The 23,962-nt window shown below is 31.3% G+C and overlaps 2 protein-coding genes across 2 annotated transcripts; both read left to right on the top strand.

Annotated features, from left to right (window-relative positions):
* The first annotated feature begins 975 nt into the window (after positions 1-975).
* Positions 976-5,067, top strand: LOC119835294 (multiple inositol polyphosphate phosphatase 1-like). The gene is made up of 9 exons (XM_038360029.1): positions 976-1,235; positions 1,321-1,455; positions 1,933-2,108; positions 2,435-2,560; positions 2,742-2,892; positions 3,037-3,137; positions 3,894-4,003; positions 4,351-4,533; positions 4,812-5,067. Exons 1-9 carry the CDS (start codon positions 1,070-1,072, stop codon positions 4,966-4,968), a joined length of 1,305 nt encoding a protein of 434 aa, XP_038215957.1. The 5' UTR covers positions 976-1,069; the 3' UTR covers positions 4,969-5,067.
* Positions 5,068-11,585: 6,518 nt separating this feature from the next.
* LOC119835182 lies at positions 11,586-23,703 on the top strand. The gene is made up of 4 exons (XM_038359875.1): positions 11,586-11,660; positions 16,988-17,170; positions 19,172-19,174; positions 22,877-23,703. Exons 1-4 carry the CDS (start codon positions 11,586-11,588, stop codon positions 23,282-23,284), a joined length of 669 nt encoding a protein of 222 aa, XP_038215803.1. The 3' UTR covers positions 23,285-23,703.
* The last annotated feature ends 259 nt before the right edge of the window (positions 23,704-23,962 follow it).

Here is a 23,962-nt window from a genome sequence, read left to right as displayed (position 1 = left end):
GATGCTCTTTCACGCGAAAGCAGTTTATCGACGCCCACTTCGCAACGGGCCGTGCAGCGGAAAACGTAATATTTTAATTTCACCTCAACTTCAAAACGAAACGTCCAATTTTAATCATTCAAAGACCAAATATTATCAACATAAACTGTACTTATTGATGAAATAATTTATTTTGATAAAGATTAATAGCATGAGTAAAATAAACGCGTTGAAATGTAATCCAAAAAAAATTCAAGATTTTTAAATAAAAATTTGGTTGTTGTGCCTCACTCGACATAGATAGGTATAGTGTGTCGCGGACTTTTTTGTAGATATTTATAAGATCTACAATTAATTCTAACATTTTATGGTTCTATCTTTTGTAGTTTAGGCAGCGTACGCAAAATAAGTAACTTCATTGGTTGATTTTTTTCAGTTAACCGAAAATATTTTACGGAACCCTATTTTTTTCCAAAATAAAATATAGCCTATGTTACTTGTGGATAATGTAGCTTTCGAATGGTGAAAGAATTTTTAAAATCGGTCCAGTAGTTTTTGAGCCTATTCATTACAACCAAACAAACAAAGTTTTCCTCTTTATAATATTAGTATAGATAGTATAGATTACCCTATACCCCCTTCCGTTATGCCTCATATAGTAGGTACCTATCTAAACCTATTATTCTCTATCATACAAATGATTCATTAACTCCAAATGTAAATTATAGACGTTGTACTACTGTATGATTTAAAATCCGTTGAAAAGTTTTTAATTTCTAAATGTATAATACTCGCGTGAAACCAAACACAAGAAAATACTATGTATGATGCTGTTAATACTGGGTTTTTACCCTGCAGAAATGGAAACTTATAAAATTGCGTTTCGTTTTACGCGTTAACTGGAATCCGTATCAATGTCAAAGTCACTTGTCACTTGACTATTGACATTTTAACAAAATACAAATCAGTTTGAGTTGCCTTCAAGAGACAAGAGTTTTGACTTTTGGTCCTTGTTTTGCTTTTTGGAAGTTTAAATTTTTTTTATAAAATTTTTAGTTAAGGTTAAACAATAGTACCATGCACAAACGGAATGCAGCAGTTTAATATGAATTTTCTACATAAATACAGTCTTACAATATTGTTTTTAACTGTTATAGCAAATGGTATCAAAACTGATGATATACGTAATCATTTAGGGACTCGGACTCCTTATAGATTTAAATATAACAAAGATGATTCCAAGATAAAGTATGGGAGTAAGTGACATCATAAGTTTTAACAACTTAATCCAACAAAGTTTTCGTATGGTTTCTAAGGTCATTGTCTTTTTTTTATTCTCAGATTGTAAAGAACAAAAGATTTGGATGTTAATTCGCCATGGTTCCCGATTACCGAGTGCAAAGGATATAGTAGGCGCACAAACTACACTACAAGACTTGAAGTATGAAGTGTTATTGCAACATAATTCAGGAAAAGGTTATTAAGACTTGCTATATAAAGAGCTCTACACTACAGTTTTGCTTCAAGGCCAAACAAACTATAATTTGTTAAATTGAACTAGCAATAGCCAATAAGATCAGACTTCACAATTTCAAATTCTTATTTGTTTATATATAGTCTTTATTTTCTTCTGGGTAAAGTAATATTTTATAAAATTATATAATTATTGATTTAATACTACCTGTGCTGGACAGTTTCACCTGAAAAGGAATCTGTGTGCACAGGAAGGTTTTCTTAAGGTGCTATTACTAATTTGTTTTCTGGTTTGTAAGCTACATCTCTGCCAAGTATCATCAAAATCCATTTGTGGCTTATCCAGGAAAAATGTTCCATTTAACAAACATCCATGCATTCATAATATTAGTATTTATAGTATTTACTATGTTTTGTGTCAGAAATTTTATGTAATAATATTTATACTATTAGTACAAATAAATGCTTTTAAAATTCAAGGTCATTTAAATAGTGAACAGCTCAAAAAATTACAACATTGGACCAGTGATATGCCAGTGGAACAAGAAAAATATTTGACCCTTGAAGGGCAGGATGAAATGATTTTGCTGGCTGAGAGGATACAAAAGAAATTTCCAAGTATTGTCAAGCAGAAATATGACAATAGTACATTCCAGGTACATACTCCACTCATAACTATATCTGATAAGTTTGTATAATATTTATAGATGAAATATTATGAAAGGAAAAGAATAACTTTCAGATTTTCAATTATGGATTACATAAAATATATAATATATATATCTAAACTTTTAAGTTATGGCAGGGGCAGGCCACAGGCAGGAGGAAAACAAAACAGGCCTATTTTATATTCTGGATACATATCTCTGCCTTAATTAAAGCTCCATTTTGATATTTTTAATTTCATTAGTTTTGAGCCTATCCAAAGCATTATATAATTGTAATAAAATGTGCATATCCAATATATTCTTTTTTTTTTTAGTTCAGATACACAGCAACTCAGAGAACACAACAAAGTGCAAGATTTTTTTCACTTGGGCTATTTGATAAGAAAAATGCAGAGAATGTAGTTTTTGAACCTGCTTTGAAAGTCGATACCACCTTGAGAGTATGTATAGATTTTTAGAACAACGCCTTAACAAGAGAACCTTAATATTGCTATTCTTTATTTTTTTTAATTAGTGGTCCCTTTTTATAGAATGATAAATGTTACAAACAATGTGTTTTGTCTATGCAAAATGTATATCCTTAAAGCTAATTGTTATCACTTTTGCTACTAAAACTTTCAGTTTTACAAACATTGTGAAAGGTGGCAAAAGCAAGTTAAGAAAAACCCCCATAGTTACAAGGAGCAGAGATTATATGGGATTAGTAGAGAAATGAATGAAACTTTGGAATATGTATCTAAATATTTGGGTCTTGATAGGTTGCTGAGTTTGGGTTTGTAGCACTTGAAAATTACCCATACTAAGCCACTCGCTTCATTATTAGCTGTTCATTCACTCATGTACTGGTTCACATACAGTATGCACTATAGCTTATGTATTGATTTAGCATGGAAATGATTGATTTCTGTTTTTACAGACACTGTTACACTGATGTACAGAATATGTGGGTTTGAGACAGCGTGGCATAAACATTCTATGTCGCCGTGGTGCTATCCATTTAATAATGAGGGTATAAAGGTATATACATACTAATTGTATTATTTGACATATTATATCCGTGAAATTATCAAGTAAATCATGTTTGAACAAAATGCTTGTTAAACTTTCGTAAAAACTTCTGGGCTGTTTGAAGAATTGTTAAGAATTGTTAAGAATAAGTTTAACATGGAACTGCTTCTGTGGTGCTTCATGGATGACCGATTATTTGGTGCATTCCATCTGCCTTTTGTTTTATAATCTAAGGTATTATTTTACTTTATCATATAATTCAAACTGCAATTTAATATTTGTTTTCCTGACGCGTACATTCTGGGGGTCATCAAGCGTAGAGTTGTATGTGGGCGTCGTATCGACTCGAATTGGGCCAGCTCGCACTGGGGAGGTATCTCACCCCTCACAGAAAACCGATGTGAAATAGTAGCAGCCGGAGGTCCATTCCGTTTCCTTACCCTTCCCAGTTCTTTCGTTTATTCTTCTCGACAATCCTTTCTTAATACCTTTTCAATTTAAAGTCAGCAGTCCATTTGTAGAGGCGTAAGGTCTACAATTGACCTTACGCCTCTGCAAATGTTCATGCACGTGGTAGCGCTTACTATCGGCGAATTACCAGCTCCATTACCGATGAGGACATAAAAAAAATGAACAGGTAGCTTCACGGAAGAGCGTTCCATCTTAGACTACATTTACGCTTACCAGCAGGCGAGATCGTGGCCAAGCACTTCTCTATTGTTCATAATTTATTTTAAATGTATTATTAAAATACATGTTTTTTAGAGGATGGAGTATTTTTACGACTTGAAACATTACTGGGTGGATGGGTATGGCAATGAATTAACCCATCGTCCAGCCTGTTTGCTTATGAAACATATGTTTCACAGTATAAGGTAATATTTTATGGCCTATATATGAAAAAAATTGATACTTGTTTTACTCAAACTATGTTTCTTTAAAAATAACAATGAAATTAAATGTAAAGTAAATAAAAAGTTGGATAGTATCTTTGCAAGATAATATCTTAATTAAATTTGTTTTAAACCTCTTTTTGATAGCTTTATACTGGCTAAGTCAATGAGCTAGTATAAAATGAATTAAAATTCTACAAGCATGCAATAATATATAATAACACTAGTAACTTATCACCTTAACTACATGTTAAAAAAAAGGATGCAAAAAAAATAGGTATGTTCTATTTAATATACAATATTTTAATTCAATTGTTTTTTCGTTTTAGCAACAAAGGTCGTAATGCAACATTTCTTTTCGCCCATTCTGGTACTTTGCTGAAGATATTGACTTATCTCCAGTTGTATAAACCGGAGTCTCACCTGAGAGGAGATACAATTGACCATAAAAGGACTTGGAGAGCATCAAATATAGACTGTTTTGCATCGAATTTAGCATTTGTTTTATATAAGTGAGTTTTTCCAAGATTTTACTTTTATGAAGGAAAAAATAAAAAACACAATAAGTATTTATATTATAATAATAATTTATTAAACGTAATCGAATGCATCCGTGTGACGCGATCTGAAATATCGACAATTTGTATTGCATCGATGCCTATAAGTTTATATGTATTTTTAACGTAATTTATAACATGCTATTGTAGCCCTAAGTAGATAATATTGTTCCGGCTTTTTGTGTAGATAATAGGATTTTACAAGCAACATCAATTAAATTTTCTCTTTGCAGATGTAAAGACGGGGAAAAAGTATTGACGTTGCACCAAGAAAAAGTTATTAAACTGCCTTTGTGTGAAAATGAGTTATGCCCAGTGAAAACGTTGAAAAAATTTTATGAAAATTCATTACAAAATTGTAATTTTTCAGATATGTGTAATGTTACGTAATTTCTACGTATAAATTTTACAATGTATATATTAATAATTATATTTATAACTGTTTTTATACAAATTAGTGACAGAAATAAATACCAGTACAAGGCTTTATAAATGTGTTTTAGTTCTTAAAACCACTTCAATAGAATGCTCAATATCGTTATGATTTTGGAGTCTGAATTGGACTTGACTTTATTTCTTACTTTTGGAAATTTGTTAAATTTTTCTGAAATTGTTATTATTTATTTATTTATAGTGCAAAACTTAAGATGCTCTGTTTATTTTCTTATCACGGGGTCACCTTTGGAATGATATCTCCTTTGCAACACAACAAGGGTCAATAAAATCGGTTCAAAACGACAGAGTTGCAAAAAAGAGGCGCTCGAATTGATACATTGATAATGAAACCTCGTTTTTGTTAGTCGATTAAAATTTTGTTGATTGGTCATCTTAATCGTGGCTATGAGTAAATTAACTTTAATGCTTCCTTAAATTTGAAAGGAACGTTTTTTGTATTGGAAGCATCGAAATATTTGCAAAGCAAAAACCAATTTAGTTTCGACTACGAAAAAATTGCAATTGAATGTTGTGAAAACCTATTGACATAATAATGAATACCAACTGATTTTTAATTTCTGACCAAAGACGTATTGTCGTATTGTCTAATGTCTTTCAGTATTATACGAAGTTACAAACCTATCAAAATGATGTGAACAATATGTTGCCAATAATATTTATCTTATAATCATATTCTTAATAGCTGTCGATTTTTTGCAACGGAAGGAATTTTCGTTCTCTATGTGACGTTTTATATAACATAAACTAAAACGTAAACAAATATTTAAGATATTTCTTCAAAAGTTTCTCAAGGGTTGATTCTTAAATTTTATAATTATTCACAATATCTGACTTCAAATGAATTATCATCTTACCCATTCGGGTATGTAACTTCGTATTCATTCTTAGGTACCAATTTATTGAATAATCGATCTGAAAAATATAAACAATAAATTGATAAAACGCTCTAATCAATAAGCTGTCATAGCTGAAATCGATGTAATCCACATTTCCCAGAAGGCTTACATAGTTTTCAGAAAAAATTATAAACGATAACACGTAACCAATGGCACCTAGAGCTATATAAATGACTGATGTAGAAGTCTCTAGAGAATTAAAAGAGTCACTTTGTTAAAACTGAAATGAATGAAATGAGTTTTTATTATAAAAGAAATAATTTTATGAATGTATCTGTCAATAGCAGACTACATATTTTTAAATAGTTAGAAAGTTTAAAAAGACAAGCGAACAGTGATAATATATAAGAAAAATCTTACTAACTTCCTTCCGTACTATTAACGTAAAATTGATGTTTTCTTTAAAGTAGTAAGTCTACTGAGAATTATTTGTCATTTAGTTATTTGCAGATTATAGTTTAATGATATTATAATCTCATAGGATTGACTACACTCATAAAAGCGGTGGTCAAAATGGTAATACAAAACATACTACCTAACCTAATGTTTATAACAGTACATTACTAAACATTACTATAATACATGTTATACTGATACTTTGTAAAATTTTTCCAGACAGGTCGTAGAGAAGGGGCATAAAACTCTTTCTAAGCAGCGTGCATAAACTGAGATCGATAAACGTTATTGCTGAAACTCCCACACACATTTTCCTATACGTAGTAGGTATGCTTTCTCACCGGAAACTCTAAAATAGGGTGATGTCAAGCAGTAGTAGGTACTAAAACGGGTTTTCAAGGAGCAAGTAAAAGCCATATAAATTATGAATGTTTCCAAACTTTTGCTGAAATCTTATCTAGGTACTGAATGGCACAATCAAACTTCGTAGTTATTATAACTAGTATGAGATAGGTGTTGTTCGGTTTATAACAATAGGTATAAATGCAAATACAAAATCATAAGCAGTATACAGTAGCATTTCACTTTAGTTTAACAAATATCTCTATCATTATAATCTATAAGCAAGTGACAAATATAAACATTGTTTATCAAATACAATGCGAGCAGCGAATTAAACATCGCTCTTTGATTTATGGCAACCTTTAGTTCAAAAATAATGTTATGACAGTGAGTTACAAAGAAATTATTTACGATCCTGCAATAACAATATAACCAGGTCAGGTTCGTTTCAAAACCGTTCACAAATTCGCTACCTACGTGCTTTTGGTACCTACTTAATGTTCATCTGAAACTTTATGATTCATTAAAATTAATACAGTGAAGAAAACTGAACAACTATATGTAATACTGCTTATGTATTACGGGTACTTACAAAGTAAATTATGGAAGTAGGTATAATGCGACACATTTGTTCTAATGTCTGGTAAAATCACTAAAGTTTAGAATAAGTAAAGACGAATACCTGATGGTTGCGGTGATTAATAAACTTTAGCAATAATGTACCTACTGAGGAGCAATTTTGTTAAAGAATATAGTATATAATCTATAGATTCCCAAATTAAGGCGGATATATTTAGCTACCCAATAATAACATTGTGTAATTTTTTATAGATGAAAACTATCCTTTTCGAAAGAATAGAAAAAATTCGATCACGGAGCGGGATTCGAACCTGCGTTTCGATTTATTCTATTCTTTCAAAAAAATTCTCATTTATAAAGCATTTCAATGCTATAAAACTAAAAATTAAACTATCCTTTTCCTCAAATTTTAGCTTAACTACAAGTACGTATCCCCTGGTATAGGTATTAATTACTTAAACTTGTGTACTAACGTAAATATTTCATTAGTAAGATATTGCCGAGAAAATTTAAAGGTCCCAAGATTTGAAAAAAAGTTTTAACGATAATGTTACTCTCTAGAGATAGAGCTAGTAAATGAACAGAAGTTTTTGTTGAAGTTTTACTTTGATTTCCCAAGGCGTTTTTACAAAGTGCAATTAAATTGTAATTTTAATAATTTACCATCACAATAATTAGATATGCAGATTTTACTTTGTATCAAATTAATAGCCGTAGGTATTATATTAAAAAAATGTCAGTGTATTGCTTCGTTCTTTTGGAATAAGTGTTATATTGTTTATCGCAGGGAAAAGTCCTTTTGACACGGATAAATTGCGTGAAGGTTTTCTTTGTATTCCACTGGTGCAAGTCGCATCTCTTGGCAGGAACGCGAATGAGTTATGGTGTCATAATGTTGGCACATCGCATCGCATTGGGCAGCATGCCATAGGTCAATGACATAGGTGCACGCATTCTTAGCCTAGATCTTGTAGCATTTATCTGGCATTCAGCTCAGTGGAACTTTCTACTTCATGCTTGGCGCGCTTGGAAAGGAAGCGATGTACATAGAGATGACATGAAATAAGTATGTAAGAAAGCGTTGTTGTTTTCTTTTTAACGTTGGCAGTTGCAGGGTTCTAAAAATGTCTCTGAACTTAACAATAGGTTGTAGTATTGTTAGGGTTTAGTCGATGGTTCCTTTTGTGTTTTCATGAGTCGCACGGGATTCCCGACACATTTCTCCAATAACATCTAACGAGAAAATGAGAGTGGGACTAGTAAATGTTTCGTATTGGAAAGCTTTTTGGGTATTGCATAATATGCCAATATGAGCAACCCGCGACATCTGTCGTACTCCCTTTTAATTTTGTTAACGAAGGTACCTAGAATTGAGAAACAGGTGAAGTTTTAAAATCATATGCCAACAAAGTTTCAAAATAACGCAGACGATCGACTGTTTCGTTTGGGGAGTCGGTGGTCTGTATTCTTTTCCTCACCCTTCCCAGTCATTTGTTTATACCTATTATTATTTATAAATGTATCTTATACAAAATTAGAGGTCTTTTTGAGATTAAATAGCGATAGACACATTGAACATGGGTTACATATTATGAAGTAATTACACCTACATTTGAAAAGTAATTGAACAGCGATTTATTTTATGGAAAACTAATAACTTATACATTTTATCGTATATTCTTATACAAACAATCAGGAATTGTTATTTCAACGTGTACCGGAAAGCACTCTATATAAATTAAAAGCATGTCAGCATTAAAATTTTAACAAGTTTTTTATTCTTTTCTATTCTAAAATGAGAACATGTGTTCCGTTTTAAATGATGATTATATTTTATTCGTTTTAAATACTGGACAGGTCAAATTTATTGCTACATAAACAATGCAGACTCCATTTGAATAGTTAAAACGCACGCATCATAGGTAACCCTTCTATATCCATCGGTATTATACTATAATTAGATAATTTACGTGCTGAGACATTTTGAAAGAATAGAAAAAATTTGATCACGAGGCAGGATTCGAACCTGCGTATCTTGCCTAACCGTAGCAACGCCTAGCCTCTCGGCCACCCGTGATCCTGCCACAATCAAATTTTTTCTATTCTTTCAAAATGTCTCATTTATAAAGCATTTCAATGCTATAAAACTAAAAATTAAATTTACGTGCTTCTAAAAATAGGCAGGTAAGGTATCTATTTAGCGCTAGCGAATATTCTAAATGAGGAAATAGGAATATTTACTCCATGTGCGTTCTATGCTCCCGTACAAAGCGGTCCGACTCAACTTTCTTCATTCAAACCGCTAGAGACTGGAGCACGCATCCTGAGTTTGTATTCCCCGACGAGTACAATGTGGAGATCTTCAAGAGAAAAATGAACAGGTACCTTTTAGGGAAGCGCGCTCCATCTTATGTTTCATCTCAGTTTACCATCAGACGCGATCCTGGTCCATCGCAACCCTATTAACAAAAAAAAAAAAATATATTAAATACCTTCATAACCTGCGACTCCCTATTTCTGTTGTGTTGTGTAAGTTTTATATGCTTACAAAACAGTAATTATAAATGTGGACAATTTTTCATGATATTGAGCTAAGACTTATCGAATAAGAAGTTCCTCTAAGCATAAAATCATTACAAATATCGTTAAGGCAATGCAAGCAAGGCAAGGTAGTTTTTAAAAATTAACATTTTCTTTTCAATAAAATATTAAGCATATAAAAAAATACTTCAGATTTAATTTAACTCAAATAGCTAAAAAATATCGGAATTCACTAGCTTACCGACTGCATTTTAAGAAAAAAATAACAGACTTATGGAAATTTATCATACTTGTCTCGCTTTTAAGTCATTGAATTAATGGCTCTCGGATTTTCATTAAAGACTAAGAGGATTAAGTCCAGAAACAATATAATACCTATTATTATATTAAGGTTCTGAATTCAGTTCATTTCGTGTTATGGTGAATAACAATCGAGTAAATAATATTTGCAATTAAATCTCTAAGAATCTTTCCATTTATTAAAATGGGAGACACGTCGAATATTTCATTTCTAAGTATGTCTTTCATCGCCCTTTAGCATTATTTATTAAGATTCTACCATGGTCTACAAGAATGCGAACTTTACCGTTGTGTAACAGAGTTAATAAGTTACAGAAAAAAAAGAGAAAATATCCCAATTTGTTTGTGTACGCTGTGGGTCAAATGCCCGTACAATATGTCCAATGAACTCTGTTAGTAACTTCGATTGAAAATTTATTGCAAGGATACGACAGGTGAGTTCAAAAAAAGCAATTGCTTTCAATTGAGAGATATAGTATATTTCACACATCAGTAGCAATGTTGTCTGGCTAGTTGTTTACATTATTGGCATGAACAAAACAAACTATAAAAAACACCTTCCCGCTATGAATATTAGGAGCCATCTGAATTTATGTCAGCCAATTTTTGGTTCCGTCTGTATAAAATCTCCATTCAAATATTTTTATTCGTTAGTAATATTCTTATTACAAAAAAAATACTTCAATGATGCTACGGATACAATATTTGGTAGCTACATGAATAATAATATCTATTAGACATGAGTGCATACAAAATAGTGTAATTGTTTGTTTCATTTAAAGAATGATAAGTGCAATTGATAGATATAACAATAACAAATGTGATTTTTTTTCATGAATGTAACATTAACCCCCATGGTATCCACATGTATTTCGGATAAAAAGGCCAAAAGAACCCTAAAACATTAAATATCCGAACCGGGAAACCGCAAATAATCACTCAACGGAGAGGTGAATATAATGTCTGCAGTTTTCGATTGTGGTTTTAAAAGATACATTCTGGCTAGCAAAAATTGTTTATAGTTAGCGTGTATGGTTAACATTTCGCAGTCAATAAAAATCGCTCTGGTAAGCTTCAAGCGTCGATATTTACGTTCCAAATGATTAAATGCTCCATTGTTATAGCATCGTGGAAAACGTGAGATGGATGTACCTAAAAGCGTTGTGTTCCCGAGTGATACCTAAAGCTAGCAGAGCTTTACGCGTTTTTAACGGTCGGAGTAAACACAGCGTAAGTTCATTATGTATTTATGTTAATTCTTGCAGTGTTCTGGCGCCTCTATCAGAGTACGCGCATACGCACTGACTTCGCGAAACCATTTGTTCGATAAACGTGTTATAGTGATAGGTGTGTTACCTTTAAATAATTATTTTGTAATAATAAATACATATTAAATTGACGCGATGGGCTAGGTATTACATAACAAAATAATAAACAAGTTTTTTTATAAAATTTTATTGAAGTTTAACATGGTTGTAATTTTCCTTTAATAGCGAAATGAATTTGAAGTTAAACAACGAGGTAAGAAGCTCAGTCAACCTTCTTCATAAACCGCCTGTTTCTTCTGTAAAGGTAATTTTAAAATAACAAAACTTTCTATTTTCTTTAATAATATTAAATAAAAGCAAAGCTGTATATTTCATGCAGTATGTTTTACCCTTGATTTTTCATAGCTTATAATATACTTACTCACTTTATTAGCCTTTTTTGTATTTCTTGTTTATTTATTTCAGTCAACTTTGAGCTCATATTAAAATAATTATAACTAAACGGAATCTTATCATTCCCTTTAAATACATGAAACATTTACAATTCAAACTTTTAAATATTCAGTTTTTTAAGACATTGATTTAATTGTTTATAAATATGGTTCCGGTTTGATGAGAAGAATTATATGAATAACTTCCGCTGCTTTTAGTTTGTTTTTTTTTTCACATTGTACGATTTAATTATTGATTTGGCAATGAATGTTAGCATACAATTCAAATATATTTTAATTTAAAAACTATGATGATGGAAACACGTGTTTTACAAACAATTTTATTAACTAAACACTAGGTAAATATAGTCAGACAGTGGGTGCATTCATATCATTCATATCCGAAGAATTTCACCTACAATTTGTGATTCTTGTATAATAATGTAATTGAATAGGTTTAAAATTATTTTATAAAAGTTCCGCAAAAATATACACACGAGACGGTTATAACAAGAGTGAAAGAAAGGATTTTCCAACACCATCACAAGATACATGTAGACGCGTCTGTGAACATTGGTTCATGGTTGGGATATTGATCCCGATCATAGATATAAGATGTACAAAAAAATAATTGGTGACATGTATTGGTGTCACCAATTATATACATATTTTTCAATCATAACGATATTCAGAAATCAAAAACGTATTTATCGACATTCGAACAGCGAGCATAGCCACGGGGAGATTCCAATGTAGACTGGATAAAGAAGTTATTCCATTAAATGAATAGGAAACTACATAATATAACTATTAACAAATTACCTAATATTAATATCAAAAAAGTAACATGATATTTGAAAATAATAGATCTGAATTTTTGTTTGTTACCGATCTAAAAAAACGTAAATCTAAAATACGAACAGTTTTTATTTAATAAATGAATTCACAAATCTAAAAGCAGACTTAAGACCTGTAGTAAAAATAATAACACCAGTAAGTACCGTTCGTAAATATAAAATGCCCTGTTTACGTTAAAGTATGAGTGTAGAGTTTTTCTTGTAAATGACTGTATGTGCTATCAAAATCACCTGCTAAAATTTGCATAGCTCTAAAACCACGTATGTTTTTTCGCCCACACAAATTCATGTCGGTTTAAGAATTTCATTAAATCGATTAAATACCTGATCTAAAGAAGCTCTGTAGGACCAGTTCGTTTTTATATCACTAAATTGTCTGTTTATTTGATGAGTAAATTATTCCAAGCAACATTCATAAATAAAGTATTTAAGTAGTAGTTCTTAGATCTCGTGATTTTCGTACGAGAAGAAATGTAAAAACAAAATTTAGGTTGTAATGTTTTTCTATTAATCTAACAACTAGTAATTATTTTCATTTTAACAATTGAATATTTTGATTTGTTTAATGTATCTATTTAGATATTATATATAGATATTATTTTGGTCGGTAACGTAAAAAAAATTAATAATGTAATAATTAGATAAGATCATTTGATTTGAGATTTTTAATGAAACATAAGTCTTTTAAAGCATATTATATGTAAAAACTATCTGTAAAGCGTTAACTTGTTTGTTTAACATATGAGTGAAGTGTCGAAAGGGGGTGATGAAAAAGTAATCAATTAAAATAATGTCAATAAGAATAGCACTCGCTCTTAGATCTTAGCAACGGATCATCATCATCATCAGCCCATATATATGAAAATCATAAGGTCAGAATATATTTTTAAGGTTAAAAAAATTGACGAATATATGTAAATAATGTAGCTAAAATATGTTTTTAAAATAAAATATTAAACCTCCCTCAAAACCGCAAATGCTCACTCACTAGCGAAATAAATTAATATATTACTATTTGAACTCGGTGCCAGCAAAAGGTAACAGGAAATAGGAGAGATAGTTACTACCAACTTACTGGATAGTATGTACTGTTGAAATGATTTTTTTATAGTATAATCACAAGTTGTAGTATTAACTACATACTAATTTATCATCCAATTAATTTGATCAATTGACCTCCATCCATCCAGCTACATCATTCAATAGTGCCAGATTATTCTATTGTAACTCGACATACCTCCATTCTACTATTTCCTACTAATATTACCTATAAATGCGAAAGTTTGTAAGGATATGTGCAGTGTATGTGTTTGATGCTCTTTCACGCAAAAACTACTGAACCGGTTGCAATGAAATTTGGTAGATAGCTAGACAACTGGAATAACTTATAGGCAACTTTTTATCCCGATATTCCTACAGTAAGCTAACTTACAATGTAACAAAATCTTATTATAATAACCTAACTAGGTTTTCCTTGATTTACCTTCTTGACTACCACCTCAGGAGTAAATTCTTCCGAAATAAAATACATTTTTTTAAATCAGTTCACAATATGCAAAAATATCGATGAACATACAATATACATATAATATAGAATTTACAAGTAAATTAATAAAATACAGATCATTGCACATTGTAAATGTCGAATAATTGAGGGTAAATGCCTGGAGCGACCTTATAATATGATGTCTTTATGTATTTCCCATTCAATACATTTGTGCACGGTTGGCAGGACCAAAAGGAGATTGATTGGTCTTTGACGGTGAAGCGAAGACAATTTGAAACGGATATGTAATTATATTTTTTGTGAGTTAAGATTGCTACAGCTATAGTATGAAAATTATATAATATTAGCGATCCGCCCCGGCTTCGTCCGTGGTACACATGTAGCCTTCCTCAATAAATGAGCTATCTAAAACTGAAAGAATTTTTCAAAACGGACCAGTAGTTCCTGATTTTAGCGCGTTCAAACAAGCAAACAAAAATTCTTCAGCTTTATAAATTTAGTATTGATAAGGAATCACTGTAACGCACTTACCTATAGTACTCTTAATAATAACAAAAAGGAATTATCAGGTTAAAACATATGCGTGAAGGACGTTCTTATGACGCATAAAACATTTTTTAATGCTAGAGCTGGCCACTGATCTGGTGATCCTCCTGATGGTAAACGATCTTCACTACCCATGGACATTTGCAGAGGTAGGATCTCAGCAAATGCGTTGCTCACTGAGAATAAGGGATAAGTAAAGAATTGACAAAGGTAATAAAGAACTGATTACGGCGAAAAAACGGAAACGGGCGTCTTTTATTTAAATGCATCAAAGTTATTTGTTTATTTGCTTATTATTAAATCAAACACTCAAACTACCCTTATAGCTATGTACATCACGGTAGCAAAACAAATAGGTATAAAATAATTAAAGGTTCAAGACCGATATCTTTGTATCTGTGTATCTGTGTTTGTTTGTTAGAGTATACATAATTACACTTGTTTACTTCACAAATTTTGTCTTTGCGCTATAATATGTTGAAATGAATTAAAGAACAGTATGTAAAATGAATAGTTGCCTTACAGTCAATACTTCAATGTTCTTATAAAGCTCAGCTGACGAAAAAGTGTATTTTTTTTAAAGTACATGCTTTTAAAATAGCTTTCTGAGCTCTTTCAAGTTTCAGGAGGTGAGTCTTAGGTCCACCACCCCAAGTTGATATGCAACAGCAAAGAAGTGATTGGCATAACGCATAGTAGACTCGTCTAAGATGTGAGCGTCACCAATGTGGCGAAGGGTTTTAAACTTATTGGTTTTATAAGTAACAAGTTATAAGTAACGGTGTGCCTGTATATTTCATTATGATGAGACAGCTTAGCACTTTTCAGTAAGAAAAGGATATCATCAGGATACTATATGAATAAAGCATACCCAGCCACGCGTTGCTGTGGCTGAATAATAATTAAAAATATCAAGATTATAAATTATTGGGATAATTAATCGAAATAAAAACTATCCTATAATATCTTAAACTGGACCAAATTACACATAAAATCCCAAATTTCATCAAAATCGGTTGAGTTGGTGAAGAGTTCATTGAGAACATACATCATAACAGTGGATTTTTATACATATGAAAATTGATCACCGACACAAATTAAATTTGATATTCTACTTATTTATGTTCACAGATAATATAATTCTAAAGATTTGATGTTCGTTGATGTATATAGAAGTCTATGAACGCACTTATTCATAAACCGACTGTATATACTGTTTTATCTTCTAATGGCATGCCGCATGAGTTTGCTTTTAATATTTAAATGGAGAGAATGGATATCTATGTATGATATCTTGTTTTAATTGAGTTTTTTTTATTTGAAAACAAGTCGTTAAAATAAACAAATGCTATATTAAACAGCGTACATATATAGCCTATGTCACTCAAGGCACATGTAGCTTGCTAATGATGTAAGATTTATTTAAAACGGCAGGTTTAGTGTGAAAAAAATACAAGCATAGAAACAAAAGTTTCCTCTTAAAAATTGTAGGTGTAAATAAGTAAGAAATTTTAACCGGTTCCAAGAAATTTAAAAATGCAATCAAACACAAACCCAAATAGAAAAAAATCTAAATTCAATTGTTTTTTTTGTCCTACGTAAAGAGACTCGTTTAATTTTTCTCTAATCTTGTTTATATTGTTTATAATTATACAACAACTAACAATAAATATACAAAACGCATTATAATAGGTACCATTACTAGGTATCCATTAAACATTAAAATCAGTAGCATGATTTTTAGACAATTACATAAGCAATGGTTGTTTTATTTTTAAAGAGATGAGAATTCATAGGTAATAACGTGTGTTTACGCAATTCAATTTAACGTGTGGATTGACAAGACTTGTAATATCCGCAGGTGTGGACGAATGGAATGCAATTACTGGAAAAATAAGAACGTATAAATATCAAACATAAATTGTTATATATTAATATATATAAATTTCAGTATAATTACTGTTCATCAATTTTTAGTTTCATTCGAAAGATTTGTAGTATTTCTTATCACACAAATATCAATTACGAGAAACACTCGTGTCACATAGGTTATTCTAAAATGTATAGGGAAAATATTTCAAGAAAAAGAAAGGAATTTGTAATATACTGCATATACGAAATAATAATTCTTCTAGGTTATTAAATTGAATTAATTAGCGGGCAATTTGACATTCCCACTCGAATTAACCGAACGATAAGTTCTGTAATAAAATACATGAAATAACTTTTCGTTACTGACTATGCTGTAACATATATCTAGTCTGATTATCAAAAATGTTTCCAATTTCAGGAGGAGCGCCGGCGCACCGGTCGCTACATAGCAATTCTCGTAGGCATATGCCTTTTTTTGGTTGCCATATACCACGCGTGGGTTCGGCGCATTCCAGTCGTTGCTAGTCTGGTTATACCAGCCCTCATCATGTTCGTGTACGTTGGATGGGTCTTATACACCGCTTCGAGGGATAAAAAACGAGTAAATGTTTATGATTAATATACAGATATGTATAATAGCATTATCACTACGCATTGAACAAAGTCTCTTTCCGCTGTGCCATGTCTGTCATTATGTATCCAATTATCTTTAAATATGCAACGGATTTTCATGCGGAACGATAAAAGTGCAGGGACCTTATTTTTGATTCATATGTCCATGTGTGGTGGTGGTGGTGGTGGTGGTTGTTAAATTTCAATTTCCAAGAAAATGTTCTTAACGAAGATACATACTTATCTTCGTTGTAAGTTAGTAAATAAGTTGACGGTTCGGAGCTGAGACGAGATTTTTTTTTCTAGCCTACATTTGAAAATTAATTAGTCTAAATAATTAATGTGATAAATGATGAAATTATTTTTATCCTTGTCACAATATTCCCTACAGAGAGTTGGTTTTGGTACAAATTCCTTCAAGCATTAGTAGGTAGGCTATATTCCACCCTCAATATCAATAATATTTCAATAAAACGATATTACTTCTTGGCCAATTTAATGTTGACATTTACGAAAAGAAATTTCCTGTTATCCTATATAACATGCTTACTTATTAAATCTCATTAATTCGACGTACCTAAATGTCAGTTTTCCTTAGTAAATAAACTTCAATGTCTATTTATTTTTTCTTTGTTTACCAAATAAAAATATGGGTTCCTTTTGTCGTTATACATTTATAAAGAAGACTACAGACTACAGTATTGTATTATCTATGGTATTATTGATATAGAAGTACGAACATCGATCCAAAATGTGATGTTTATGCATATTTTATGTATTAAACAATTGTTAATAATGAGAGCCAGCAAAATACACGCTTCTTGTAACCCGGAACTAGTTTACATAAATCCATCACTAACCGTGATATGAAGAATCAAAATCGAGACTCTGATGAGATTATCTGTAAACATTCCGTGAGATTCGCGCTCCCTCTGCCCGTTTAGCTTTATGTAAATATCTGCGAATACTACCGCTAAATCGATAGACGCTACTTTGACCGTGTGTTTACAGCTGGTTTCAATATATTGCAGAGCAAGTCAAGAGCGTCGTTGTCCATGTTACATTATGCTGCATTTGTAGAGAGAAAAAAGTTAGTTAACTAACAAGTAAGGTAGGGCTCTGTTAGTAGATTATTCTTTGTAATAATTATTTCTTTGTTGTTGAAGTATACGTTAAAGGTCCGATCCGCTTTGGTTTATTACAATTTCACTTAAGAGGTCTTTGTGAGACAGGAATTAATTTTGAAACTTATTATGTATTATAACGTATTAACAGAAAAATGATATTATTATGATACTAGGGTTTTCCTTAAGAACGCCTTGGCTAGACGACGAAGAGAAATTAATTTAGGCTTTTTAACGTGAAAAACTGACATATTTTACAAATACATCACGAAGAAACGACTGGCATTTTTTCTTGTGTAGATTGTGAAATGACTTCACGACGTCAAACAACAATTATGTTTGCAAGCGAGTAGACAGTTATCATAAATATAATTATAACAGCAGAATATTATTTTCAGTTCAAATCCAATATGTCACCAACATTGCCGGTAAAATGCTTGCGCTGTTAAATGGACACAGCTTCTATGCTGATAATAGAAGCAAATACAATACCTATTGGCTCTGCACTAACTCGAAACATTGTCCAATGTTTTATAAAGATCACCTGTTTTATTGAACGTTTTGTAGAAATAGTAATAAAATATCACTATTTTTAAATTCGTAACACTATTGAAGAATAAGAATTCAGTGGATTCCATTCATAGATTCACGCCTGTAATCAAAATTATTGTGAAGTCTAGAATAAATAATATTTTCATTTTTTACTTTGAATTTCAGTTATGTCAGTAAATTTCATATACTACCAAGAATATCTTCTATTTGATCTTCCTTGTCAATAAGTTTATTGCATCCGGCGGGGGTCATAGGTTGCAGCTTGTAGGTGGGCCATTATCACTTGTTTTTAGATTTTCACATTGAGCCTGTAGTTTGTTTAAATTACTCATATTATTACGATTAAAGAGAGAACGATTTTAGAACAAAAGGCTATAAAGCCATAGTACTTCTTAAATAGTAGACAAATCGAATCTGAAACACGAACAACACGAAGTAATTAACATATAATTCTACAAAGTCCATGTATGTTGCACTCGCACAATAGACAAACGAGTAAACTTTTTAGAGAAAATATGTAAAACAAATACAAGACATTGAATAAATATCTTTTTATGCGACAATATGGAAACCGTATTCACAAAGATAATATGCCCAATCCCCAGCAAAGCTTCAACTTTAGTACCTGAAAGTTTGTTTTAAAAGAATGATACACGTGTCGCATCCATATAATACTGTATGGGGATTCTTGCAATGTAAAACAAAGTTTCTTTTGTAAGTCTTGACTAGTGTACACTGTATATTCGAGGAACTTGGTATACCCTTTAAGAGATAACACATAACGACTTAAGAAAGTTTTTGCCTTAGAAGGAATAATATATTTATATCCACAAAGGAATCATTACTGTTTGAAAAAGATATGGCTTTTTAAGGGAACGATACGAAAATTCTCTTTCGAGGTAATAAACACACATTTACATGATAAGAAATATAATTTTAGGTTTTATTGCTTATATGTACTATATGATAAATTGAAATCTATGCCTACGCCTTCCTAGTATCTATTCCCAAGTATATAGGTTTACTTTTCCCTTTGGAAATGGAATAGAAAGCCTTTTTAGTGGCTGCTACAAGCTTCGATTTGTACGAGCTTCCTACTATATATACTATACTACAGTATAGCGTTACGCCAAGACTTGTTAAAGCAAAATCTCCGCATTCTCAGATACGATGCCTACTGTACTGTAACTCTATTTGGGTATTTTACGAAGGCCAAACACCGTCTGGCGATTACATTAAGCCAGTATATATAATTTATAATTACACATACTATGTTTGCTAATTTTGTACCAGTGTATTTTAGAAAAACATAATAGATTTTATTGTGCATTCCAAAATCGTCAAAGAAATGAAATTTAACCAGCAATAGGTTGTAGGTTTCAAAACTCTTGTATGTAATAGTTTCAAAATACTACAGTTATTTAGCTATCGCAATAATTTATAGTTTAGATATGCAAAAAATACGAGCGAGAAAATTGTGTTTACGTTTCGATCCCTTTTGTTTAAATGATTAATGATTTGTGTTGATCAATGATTTATCGCTTATGAGTATTTGATAATGATTTGAAAAATTCATAGCTACATAATGATTGTGTTGGGGCAAAAGTTATAAATATGAATAAATATGGTTAAAAATAGAAAAACTAAAAACACACTTTAATTATAGATCCAAGGAAATTGTCTCGCTTTCAGCGTGTAGTACGTATATGGAGTATTCCTACGTAAGGATATTTAATCCGGGCAATCCTAATCACGATAATAAACTTGTTAAATTATTGCATTGTCACCGATCCTTGATATGTCTACATGAATTTTGAATTAAATCTGTTTGTTAAAATGGGTCATATTCGAGACTGGAGAGAACTAAAACGTGTTGATAAGTGTTTATTACAAGCGTTTAACGATATATAGAGAACTGTAGCTATTATAAAAAAAACAATACAACACATTGTTACTTCTCATTTAGACACTACAAAAAGCACCTCTTTTCCTCTTCTTTTCCTCCTCTTTTCCTACGACAATTTATTATGTTAAATAATCACAATTACGTAAAATCATCTGAAAGTCAGATAGTAACTAAAATTAAATATATAAATGTAAAAAATTTCAGCGGTTCGCTCCACTTGAGTTACCTAATTTTTAAAGTGTCCACAGTTGATTAATTAATTGTCACAGTCAAAGTAAATGAAAGAATTGTAAAAAAAAACGAAACTATTTCATTTTAAAATGTTTACGTGGCGCTGTGAGTAAATTTACATAGCAAATTAATTTACTATGCGGTGGTCGAAGTTGGTAAAGTAAACAGGTCGTTTATAACAGGCTTAGCTCGAGAACCGCAATAACCTAAAATTCGATACATGTGCCATGTTACCTGGCCACCGTTTAATTTGATTGGAGTGACAGCACACCTCGCTAACGTAATACTGTTAGCTATCGCTGCCTCGTGAGTTTACTTGATTTATAGTCGCCCTTTTGGTATTTCGCTGTTGCGGGAATTTTCAAACGTGATAATGTGAACGGAAATACAATATAAGATGTTAGTAACAACTTTTGAATTAGTGTTTCCAAATTCCACAAACAACAATTATGGAACTGACATTATTACCAGTTCAAAGGACCATAAGTCTTTCTACTAGTCTAGTACTTTCAACGGAGTTATTACCAAAACGAATAATTGTAACGTACCTATAATTTAATGTCTCTTATTGATATTCATAACGGTATTGGCTTGTGTCCAGATGGTACAGTAAAGTAATAATTGATTTAACCGTAACGATTCCAACGAGGTTTTATTCCAGGTGTCCTGCATTAAACACGAATAAAATAGCGATTCCAATAATCTATACAAGTTTGAACGCGCTAATATCAGGAACTACTAGTTCGGTTTGAAGGTTACTTTTTTAGTGTTAGATAGGCTATTTACAGAGGAAGGCTGGCTGTATAACATGATGTACGAAGTGGAAACGGGTACAGATAGTTTTGTTTTAAATAAAATTTTGATCCTATTATTTAGGTGACAGAATTGAAAATCAATAAATCTTCTATTTTTTTCATAAAATGTTTAATATTATAGTAATTTTAATATTAAGTACCTGCCTCGGCCTCTACCTCTATGTTATAATTATTAGAAATCATATACAAATTTGACAAATTAAAATAATATAAATAGGACTTTGCACTGAAATTTTGCAGACATATTTTTTATTTAAAAAAAATATATAAAAATAAATATTTTACCTATGTATCAGCAATAATAGATACTTAGGAAGGTGTACAGTCCACATTACTAAAAGGTCTTATGACAAAAAATTTGCACAATTCGTAATTGCGTAGTTCGGGCATATGACTCAAGCCCTACACGCCTTTAAATCAGATTTGGTTTCCGTGAGCTGGATTTCAATAATTTGGTTAAATATGCACAATAACCTTCTTTTAATTATCCATATAAGGCAAGTACAAACAAAGTTTGAACAAAGTTGAGACCAGAGGACATAGGGTGGTTTTTATCTCTAAATTCCCACGGGAACGGAAACTATGGGGAAAAAGCTATGACTATTGCGCGGGCGAAGCTGCGGGCGGTAAGCTTTATAATTCTCCATAGCAAATCCCACTTTAATATAAAAAAAGGATATATTATTACGGCAAAATCTGTGACAAAAAAAGCTTTGTTTGTCAAAATCTGTGACAAAAAAAGGAATTTGTTTCTCAAGGGTTATGAATAGGAAATTTAGCTACACTACACGGATACGCTTTAGCTTTATTACAAACTATCTGTACAGTTTACAGCGCAATGAACGTTAATCTGAATTCGTTTCAATGTGTAGCTGCCTTTGTTCTTGAAAAGGAGTTAATATGGGACTTCCTCTATTCCCGTGTCCATGTGAATTATTTAACTGTGTTAATATATAAGATTTCTAGCATTGAATGTAAAACTTATATAGGATAGTACTATATTCTACGATTAATATATCTAGTATATCTATATTATTTAATAAAAATACGTATCTTCACTTTCACAGTTATTGCTGTTGGATGCAGAAGCGGCGTTGAATGCAGCTTCTCTAGAACATACAGAAGACCAGCGTGCCGACATCACATCACACAATAGCGTAGAAATATCCGTTATATCGAACAAAGACAATTCCAAAGTAAATTCTCCTCAAGAAAATCACACTTGGGCAGAAGTGTGTACAACGTTATTAAAAGATGACAACGAAAGAATAGAAAATAACCGGCCTGTATTTATTAAGCCAATTATTCTAGTCAATGATAAACCAGCAGAAGATCTAGACGAAAAATGGACTCACGTTCTAGAGACTGTATATGGAGATAATTTGAAAAATTATCAACGAAGGAGAAAATTTAAACGGAAATATTGTCGAAGCAGGCGGTATGCAGCTTTTAAAAGATCATACTCTATAGGCTGATATTGATTGTGAAATTCCATCATATGAGTAGAAATGAAATAATCTCAATCAATAAATTTCGTTCAGCCAGGGGTTTATATTTGAAAGAAAAATCGTTATTGTTGTATGTAAACCTTTTCAAACCTTTTCTACAAATGTAGACTATATTTATACATTCATGTAAGAGCATCATCAACGAACAAACAAAAAATTAAGTTAAAATAAAATCCCGTATTTGATATTTGGATAGTGAAATCAATGTAGTTGATTACAGATTCCTTACGTATCCTCAGCTTTTATTTAAAAGCCTTTGGCTTGCTGAAAGTTTTATGGTTTAAGGAAACACAAATATTTCCATAAAAGTATGAAAGTTTCGAATATAAAGTATGACTGTATTTATTACGTAGATAGGTTTATATACGGTCACAGATAATATAATGCTATAATAGTAGTACGGCAAATTGTTATTTATGGTTTGTTAATAAAATGCTGACATACATTTGTGTTTCTCTTATTATAATCGGACTAAACGCGTTAGTATGTACGAGTATTGATGTTTTTAAGAATATTCTTTAAAGCTCTGTATAATAAGCCAGCAATGAAATAACTGTCATTTATTTCTTTATGATATTCTGATGAACATTGCATTTGGAATAGCGTACATTAAACTTAATTCAACATGCATCTGTGAAATTCATT

Source organism: Zerene cesonia, chromosome 20, assembly GCF_012273895.1.
Source record: "Zerene cesonia ecotype Mississippi chromosome 20, Zerene_cesonia_1.1, whole genome shotgun sequence".
In the NCBI taxonomy this organism is placed as follows: domain Eukaryota; kingdom Metazoa; phylum Arthropoda; class Insecta; order Lepidoptera; family Pieridae; genus Zerene; species Zerene cesonia.
This window is presented reverse-complemented; position numbering and strand designations above follow the sequence as displayed.